We start from the raw sequence: 9,801 nt of genomic DNA, 5'->3' as shown, positions 1-9,801 counted from the left end.
CAGTGGCGGCCTTAGGGGGTGGCGAGCAGGGCAATCGCCCGGGGCCTCGCTCTTGGAGGGGCCTCGCGCAACAACCAAGTAGAAAAAAGTTGATATTTAAAACTTTTTATTTTATCCTTGGCTATTAGTTATAACAATAAAATAAATTTAATTTATAGTACAGTATATATTAATATTAATAAGTGCCTACTATTTCAATTCACATACTTTGCACAAAGGACAAGGGCCTCGCAAAGATCTGCCGCCCAGAGCCTCGCAATGGATAAGGCCGCCGCTGCGTGCGAGCATGTTAAATCCATTTTTAAGTGGAGACAATTGTCTCCACTTAAAAAAACTCTCAAAATTTCATTTCATACATTCAACTTTCTGAGACTAACCGCACACTACTGGGAATTTTTTGTCGCGTGACTGTTTAGTCAGTTTTGTCACACGATATTGGACAGTATTTGTGCTCACACGGCAAATGACTGTCACCGCAAAAACTTGTTTTATTTCATTATTCGTCAGTATAGACTTTCATGAGGCCCTATGATGTATGCATTTGTCATAAAACGTAGAGACGAAATCAACGAAAAGAGTGCTACTTGGTCCACCCAATTTGGAGCTAATGGTCATATTAATTAAATATATAAAATAAGAACGATACTTATTATCTAAATTTATGTTAATGTACAAACATTTGAACAATCAAATTTCATCTAATGTTTGGTGAACTGAGTTCCTATCCTAAAAAATTCTTTGGATATTTCCGTACGAGTTGAAATTTTGAAGAATTACTACAGATTTTGAAACCTGCCATAACTCATCAGAACACAAATATGTGATTATCAATTCCATCTAAAGAGAGACTTACTTTAAGGTAAGTTATAATAAAACACTATAATTATGTTTATTTTCCAAGCTCATTCATTTATTTTTTGAAAAACCAGTTTCCTTCTTATAACAATGATTATTCACTTAATTAACATATCATTGGTAATTAAAATAAAAAAGTATCTTACTTTCATTTTTCTTTTAAGATTCTCGGATTTGAACATATATATCATACATATCTTCAGATTCGTCAGAGGAGACTGAAATATTTGAGATATATGACTATGCACTATTGAAATCATGAGGTGAAGTTTTATTAATAACTTATGATGGGTCTGAGGGCTTGGGTGCAGTAAGGATGCAAGAGTAACAGATGGTGAAGGGCCAATATGTCGAAGAGTAGATGAAGTGAATAATTAAGTGCTGATTTGATTGAGGTTCGGAATAAAGAAAATAATTTGGAGTGAAAGACTGAGAAAATAGTTTATGAAATTGAATTCCTGATGAGCCAGATTAGTAAAATGCTTGGTTGAAAGGAAGCGTTGTAATTGTCACTGTCAGTTGGGATTTCATAGCATTTTGAAGTATTTTTAGAATTTGAATTTTGTAAGGTTGCCGACTGAAAGGGAGAATACAATTAATCCCGCGTCAGAATGAGCCTAAGGGAAACAGCGTATGTGGACGGTGGCAAAGGAGGCAAATGAAGAACAAGTGTTTTACAAGAGAAAACTCGTTTATTTGTTCGAATTCATGCTTACATCGATATTGGACAATTCCAAAATCTCGGTGTTCCTATGAAATGGTGAGAGTTTGGGTGATCGGTCGTAGCCCGGGCGGACGAGAAGGATCCTTGGACGATGCAGATGTTCAGTGTTAAGCTGCGGCATCTTAAGTGATCGGCGGTAGCACAACACAATCGATAAAGCACAACTGTAGGCTTAATTCAGAGGAGACTCTTCTTCGACCTTGAAGTTCCGATTTTTATAGTTTTTCCCCCACTATTCGCATTTCGGATTGGTCCCTCGTCCTATTCCTCGCTTCCCAATTGGTCTCTTCTTTGTCTCCAAGTGCAAGACGAAACCTTTTCGGGTCGCGGGAAAGGTCCGATTCGAGGTGTCCATCTGATATCTCTTTGTCGACTCTGCTCGGTGACTGTTTAAAAAACAATAACACCTGCACTCATAACTCAGGCCGTTGTTTACCATTTGTTTTACGTCTAAGAATTTAACGATAATTTTCATCTTTCATCTATCAAAAATTCCTCTTTTATTTTTGTTCGAAAAGGTTTATCACGCCCAACATTTTATAGACTCGCGAGTGAAAGATCTACCTGTTTATGAGCACTCGTGTTAGAGTTTGTCTTCCGCTAAGACCTTGACAGATAGTTTGACACATACTCGAACCGTTCCGAGTCACGTTGTTTACATCTTGTGTCGCGCAAGAATTTCACGGTTTACTCGAGTTCGAACCTCATGTGGGAACCCACAATTTGCACATCTTTCTGATCTTGAGGCAGTGCTTTCTTCAAAGGCACAAGAGATAAAATAAAATTAATCTCTTGGTCTTTCCATTCTGTTTCACTATTCTTTCAAAATTTCCAAAAAACTTTCTTCATAAATCTTCTTTCTGTTTATTCATGATACTGTAGGAATTTATAACGTTTCTGCTTTTGTTGTTGTTGTCTTCTAAATCTTCACTCTTTTTGCTGTTGCATTTCCACTTGTTTTATGAGTTTCAATTCTCGGCAGGTAAATGTTTATCATATTAAATATATTTTCGATGCATCTTGGCTGCTTTCCCTTGTTTTCTCTGCTTTTTCCCTCTCAATTATCTAAAGAAACATGCTGTAAGATTTTTCCATCTGTTTTAGTATCAATTTTCGTGAAACAAACCAACATACAAATATGTTATAAATTATTTTTATTATTATAAGTTATTATTTATTTATTTTTATTGGGCTACAATTTGAAAAAATTACAGACCAATAAATTCCCACTGTCGCTGTTCCGTCTTTTTTTCTTAATCTCGAGAACAAAGTTAGATAGATGAAAGCCGAGACCAGATATGGAAAGTTTAGGACAGGAGGTCAGGATTAACTATGAGATATATACGATCTTCCGATGCAAATCGAAAGTCACGTTATTTCAATTCAAATCTTTTGTCCTGAAAGCAGTTAATAGATGACCGGCACGACTCTATTGTTAAAGGAAAAGTATGATGTACAGGGGCAAGACACTACTGTACTAATTTGAGGTGGAAAGCATATATTTTAAATTAAATTAATTAAAAATATGATTAAAAATTGCAACCCAGTATTGTGACGATGTCACAATAAATAAAGGGTCGTTCTTTTTAGATATTTAGCTACAGGAACAAGTTTTAATGCTCTATCATATGAGTATTTCATGGGTGCAACTGCGGTTAGGGAGATAGTGAAATCTACATTATTCAAGTCTGGAATGTTGTGTACTACAAAATTACGTTCGTTGCAAAGATGGCAATTCAGTTCGTGGATACAGCATATGAGTGTCCGTCAGAAGCGTATCAAGAAGAATAATTTCGGCTGCAAACATTCGGAACTGTTTTGCATCATATTTTACCTCACCCAAAAATTTGTTTAACGACAATACAATAATGTTTAATTTGTAACTGTTTACTCAAAATGCAGAAAATAAAATGAATACCTACCTGTTTGTGTTTTTTCTTTTTTGAGAAATTCACCCAAATATTCATAAACATTTTCATCGATAATTATTCCACATTTTTAATTTTAAATAAATAATTTTCATTTACATAAGAAAAGTAATTAACATTAAATCTTAATTTGTATTTAAAAGGGAGTCGTGAAAACATCATTGTAAAATGGGATCTAAAAATATTTTTGTTGTAAGACGGGGTCGCAGATGATAAGTTAAAAAGAGTCTAGTTAATATTTCCACGGATAGAAGGCGTAAGTGTTACGGGTTAAGATGATTGTACGATAATTTCAACGAGTAGATACGATATTTTTCTCTTGTATGGCTGGCAGCCCGAGTCCGACACCCACTTGGGAATAGCCCAGTTGACCATGTCTTGTATATGTCATACTATACAATGTCAATCGTTTGAAAAATATAGTTTGAATATTTTATATATTCATTTCACACGTTATTACACATTCAAAAACGGCAAATTTGTTCGTTTAATAACTTGCAGTCTAAAGATATAAATGTTAGAAATAAAAATGATTCGCACTGCACCACCAAGAAATTAATATCGGTATATTAATAAACAAACATCAATCCATACTGGATGGAAGAATTAATAAGAGGAAAATAAATAATAAATCTAAATAATTACAAATTTTAATAATTTTTTAATTATTGATACTTCCGACAGATGGCGCCAGATGATACGAACTTAATAAGGCCAAAACCTGGACTCCACATTACCGGAATCCGCGATGTAATTGTAAAACTGAAAGCCAAACTGACGAAACTTTCAGTTTTGTAACATTCAGTTGGACAGAAACAAGACTGAAAGCAGAGTTAAAAATTATTTAACTTTTCTGTTTTCGTTCCGCGCTTCTGTCGTACTGCAACCAATAAAAGCGCAAGGATTTGTGACGCGTAGTCACGTGCATTAGTCACGTGCTGTTTGATTGTCGTAATGGCGGAAAGTGTAGCGAAAACGATGAGAAAACAAATAGATTTGGAATTCTTCATCGAAGAAGTTAGAAAATAGATGTCTGTACGACAAAAAATGTAAATAATTCAAAGATTATTAACAATTTCATTGTTAATAAATGCAGAGGAAGCTTGGCAAAATCCGTAGCGTCGTCCATGTTTGACTCTACGACAATTACAGAACTGATCAACAGATGGCGCATTTCTAGTGGTGTCAACTTAAAACGAAAACATAACTGAAACGAAAACGCTATCGGGACATTCCAATATTCAACGCGAGTGTTGAGTGTTGAAGTCAACAATTTGACGTCATCAACAACGTTCCAACTCGAGTACGAAGTGCTTAGTTCCCATAATTCCATTCTCAGCAAGATGGATTCCATTCAAATGTCTTACCAATTACCCAAAATTCATTGGAAAGTAGCAGTCAACATATCTGTTGAGTGCTGAGTGTGTTGAGTCAGTGCTGACAACAGCGCTACCTCAACGTTGAAAAAAGGAACGAATTTTAACGAATGTTGAGATCAGCGTTGAGTCAGCGTTGAAAATTGGAATGTACCATATATGTTTCAGTTCTGTTTCTGAGTTTCTGGTTTCAAGTAATGTGGAGTCCAGGCTTTCAAAGCCTGGACTCCACATTACTTGAAACCAGACATGTGTATTTTCTAACTTCTTCGATGAAGAATTCCAAATCTATTTGTTTCCTCATCGTTTTCGCTACACTTTCCGCCATTACGACAAAAGCGCAATCAAACTACACGTGACTAATGCACGTGACTACGCGTCACAAATCCTTGCGTTTTTATTGGTTGCGGTACGACAGAAGCGCGGGACGAAAACGGAAAAAGTTAAATAATTTTTAACTCTGCTTTCAGTCTTGTTTCTGTCCAACTGAATGTTACAAAACTGAAAGTTTCGTCAGTTTGGCTTTCAGTTTTACGATTACGTCGCGGATTCCGGTAATGTGGAGTCCAGGCTTAAGACTCCACTACCGTAAAAACGGCGTAAAAACCCCTCGCCGAAAAACCTTTTAATCACGTGACCTATTTGCGTTTGGGCTCGGATTACGGTGGAGGTCCGGCTAGCGCGAGGTTTTTATGTCAACGGTGCTGCCCCAAGTGTCGAAAGTAAATACTTCTTCGCACGTGAATTGGTAGAAACGAAAGACGGTTGTATACGTGATATATCGATATAAAGACAATGATTATATTGTACGAGTTTTTTCTGTACTATAATTACAAATGTAGTAAAAATAATATCTTTACTTTAATATACTAACTTTTATTATCGTATTATTAAGATAATATACAGCACTTATAAGCTTAGCTTTTTTATTATATACTCCTCTAAATTGAAGGATTTCCTTTGGTATCCATTATTATAATCAGGTTACCTCTTGTCGTAGATACACGAATACTTTCGGATGTTTTCGATAAATCTTTTCGGATCTATTCTAGAGTAGCCACGAGGGAACGTACACAAAAGCTCGTTTTCCGCCATTTTACCTCCGTGCCGCGATGACCTAGATTTCACTGACTTCTGATTGGCTGAAGGTACCGTTTTACGGCCGTATTCGCGTCGAAAGTTGAACATAGCTCAACTCGCTTTTACGTTAGTTTTACGGCCTGCTCAAGCGTAAGATAACAGGGTCATGTGATTAAAAGCTTTTACGGCGAGGGGTTTTTACGCCGTTTTTACGGTAGTGGAGTCTTAGCCTTACAGTAGTTTATTTATTAGTTTCAATTTGTCTAATATCGCAATGGAAGGAAATTTTAAATAAAGGTATTTAAAATTTTGTGATTTACACATTATTATAAAGTAAGGTATAATAAAACATTAAACGTTAAAAATTTTAAAAAATACAAAACAACAGTTGTATTAATTAGAATAAACATCTCTTTTTAATTCGTTTCTCCCTTTTTTCATTTCTTCTCTCTTTCTGCCTTGTGGGCATTGAGGGCCTTTTTCCTACGCTCGTCGTGAGTTTGGCTAAGTTTACAATGGGCGGCCGAGTGGTGAGAGAGGAGACGGACACATTCGAGACGGGTCACCTCGAAAAATTCCCGGATTTAATCCAGGCTCTCCGGAGAGATGAGCTGACACCTTAAAGATTGTCTTAAATCAAACTTCTCTAATTAGAATTTCGTTGCAAACATTTTCTATTACGAGTGTATTGTATTTACATTGAATAAAATGGTACATTTTTATTGTAATAACTTATACATTCTTTACTGGTATATTCGTTTTATAAATTTATCTGTTTAATACCGTGTATAGGAAAACAGCAATGATTTCTTATATAAATTCGTTATTTTACATCACTTCGTTGTTATTTTTGCTGGATTCATTTAAAAAATTAATATAAATTTTTAAAATAAATTCAATTAAAACATTTTAATATAGGTTAACATATACTTTCAATTAAAGGCAGCGTGCATAATAACAAAATAATGTAAAATAACGGATTTATATAAGAAACTGATATTTTCATATATATTAAATATGGTACCTTCATTCAATGTCTACGTATTATATTCATAATTATTTCGCTATGGAAAGTTGTGATATTGGGAACTCAAAATAATTATTCCGCTGTTGAACGTCGTAATTGTTATGTCAAGAATTACTTCAATATAATGAAATTTTGGTATCGGTTCTCAATGTCAGTTTTAAAGAAAACTATTTAGGTTTTCAAACGCACACTTGGCGATGCGTTTTTAAAGAATTATTTCATTACTAATTATTTCAAAATTTATTTTATTATATACAGTTTAAAGGAATTATGAACACATTATATATGACCTACTTTAAAGCAACAGTGAAAGGAATCTGTAAGGGTGGGGAGTGCGTATCACCAGTAAGGTCAGACTTAATGAGATTCTATTCGATTAAAACCTATCCATACCCTCAAAATTAAGCTTTTTACCATTTTACATCGTTAAAAATATAAAAAGTTTTTAAATTAAATATGAGAACAGATGGCGTCACTAAATGTTGCCGGAAAAGTTAAGCAACTCGTTGCTGGATTTTTTTTTACTTATTTACATTTACATTATTTACATTATTACTTATTTACATTTATTTACATTACTTATAATGGTTATCATTAACATAGCTCGGTAAATAAATTATCTATAATTTAATGAAACTAGAATAACGAAAGGAAATCTCACCAGATTTTTTAAAATTCGAATACTTATCTAATAAATTAAAGGACAAATATGCAGTATTTCCAATAATTCTAATTTAAATTTCGATTAATAGAATATAATACGTTCCAGTATAATAAGGTTCGCTTACTCGACGGCGCCTCTACCGAGACTTAAGATTTATTTCTTAGTTTATTGTGATATTCGGATTCAATAAACTATTTTTTAGAATTTTCATCCAAACATTCAGTAATAAATTAATCATCAAAAATATAAAATATGATTTTCAATTTTACAATTAAGTTCTACATTTTTACAGGATTGGTAAATAATACAGATATAAATCGTGTGTTTGAATTTTAAAAAATAAATTAACTGGAAATATAATTATTGAAATAATGTTTATTGATAAGCTAGAAACCATTTAACAGTTTTAAAGATTATAATTTTTACAATCGCAAATTGCATTGCTTTCATTTATGAATTTACATTAGAATATTATTTTAAACGTTAAATATTTGCATTTTTAGGTTTTAATTAGTTCAGGTTCTACTATCTATTTTAACTGTTATAATATTTTTTTCAAGAATAGAAAACACAATCTCAATATTGCATAATAATGTTCAGGTCGGTTGAGAAGACCTTTAGCGGAATTTTCAAATCTACTTTATGTTACAGAATTATTGATTCTAAAAATACAAGTTACATCGTCAAAAGAAACGAGTTTTCAGCTTTTATAAAATTGTATTATTTTCTTAAATTATAATTAAGAGTTTCCATATTCTAAAATTAAAAAAAATATATATATATATCATTAGCTTTATTACATTTGAAAATTAGAAAAAAAAGAACAAATGTTTGCAACACAAGCAAAGATTAAAAATAATTTTCTTAATTAATAATAATTTCTCACAAACACGTGTAGCCGGACACGACAGTAGGATGGCCGAGGCGGTTAAATAGTCTACTGGCCCGGATTTGATCCCAAGCCAGCAGACCTAGGAATTTTTCGGGGAAGGGCAGTTTGTTTCGGATATGTTTGGTCCCGTCTCTCAACACCCGACCGACCGATTGTGAGCCTGGCCAAATCCGCGATGGGTCTGCGAAGAAAGCCCTCTTAGTGTCCTTAGGATGGAAACAACAAAAGTGAAAAACAAATACAGTAGACCCCCGATTATCTGAAACTTCGAATTATCGGAAACGGTCTTCAAAGTAAAAATTAAAAAATACTAGAACGTGCAACAATGTACAGACCACAGAGTATAATGCACAGAAATTAAATTCTCAACGTAAATGGAAATTACTACGTCATCTGACGATTTTAGCGCCATGAAACTAGGTCATATACATGTAATATTACGTTAGATTTTGTGTAAATTAATTTACTTTAAAATATATTAATTGCCTTAGAGTATTTATAGTTCGTGAGACTTTAAATGCATAGTGCTTTGATGCACCCAAAACACAAAAACAAACGAGTTTCTGGATTACCCAAAAGATTCCTAGTCTCAACGAATTCGGATAATCAAGTTTTCACTATATATGTAAAGTTTAATATAATCGATTCCATAACTGATTATTTAATTCTATACGATGCATCTCTTTTTTTTTTTCACTCTTTTCACCCGTGATGGTCATAGAAGGCCCTCTTGGCTTTCTGTGGCCATCACGGGTTAGACAGGCTCTACAATGGGAGTTTGGCCGGATGATGAGGAACTGGGCTTACCGTATCCGGAAAATATCTTCCGTAAAAATTCTTGTAGTTTTCGTAACTCCCGGATTCGATCTAGGCTTCTCAGAGTCTACGGTAGTAGGACGCTTTAACTTTAACCACCTCGGTCGCGCTGTTCAAATCGATCATTTTATAAAACATATTCCGGCAAATATATATAATCAGATAAAATAATTTAAAAACATTTAAATAAGTCGAATATCAAATTCAATACAAAATTTCAAATGTTACATTTTTACAAAATCCAGTTAAGGCACGCAATGAATGTTGATATATGTTGCTTCCAGACGATGAGTAGAAACGACGTATGGACTGTGCCTAATACCGAACGTGTACCTAGGAGCACTTTTCTTGTTAATCCAAACCTTAATAAAAATATTATCATTGTAAATTCGTCGAAAGACAAAAATATTTTTTGAAAAATTATAAAAAGTTTCATAAA

At 33.7% G+C, this 9,801-nt stretch overlaps 1 protein-coding gene across 2 annotated transcripts in view; it reads right to left on the bottom strand.

Moving 5' to 3' along the window:
• Window positions 1-9,229: 9,229 nt before the first annotated feature.
• Window positions 9,230-9,801, bottom strand: part of LOC111623383 (outer dense fiber protein 3-like) — a 41,264-nt gene continuing 40,692 nt past the window's right edge. For both annotated transcript variants that reach the window (XM_023365931.1, XM_023365934.1), the window contains one exon: window positions 9,230-9,724. In XM_023365931.1, the coding sequence (XP_023221699.1) occupies window positions 9,608-9,724 (117 nt within the window). In that variant the 3' untranslated portion in view covers window positions 9,230-9,607. The remainder of the gene's footprint in view (window positions 9,725-9,801) is intronic.

Source organism: Centruroides sculpturatus, unplaced genomic scaffold, assembly GCF_000671375.1.
Source record: "Centruroides sculpturatus isolate CEXI.00-Female unplaced genomic scaffold, Cexi_2.0 scaffold279, whole genome shotgun sequence".
In the NCBI taxonomy this organism is placed as follows: Eukaryota; Metazoa; Arthropoda; class Arachnida; order Scorpiones; family Buthidae; genus Centruroides; species Centruroides sculpturatus.
This window is presented reverse-complemented; position numbering and strand designations above follow the sequence as displayed.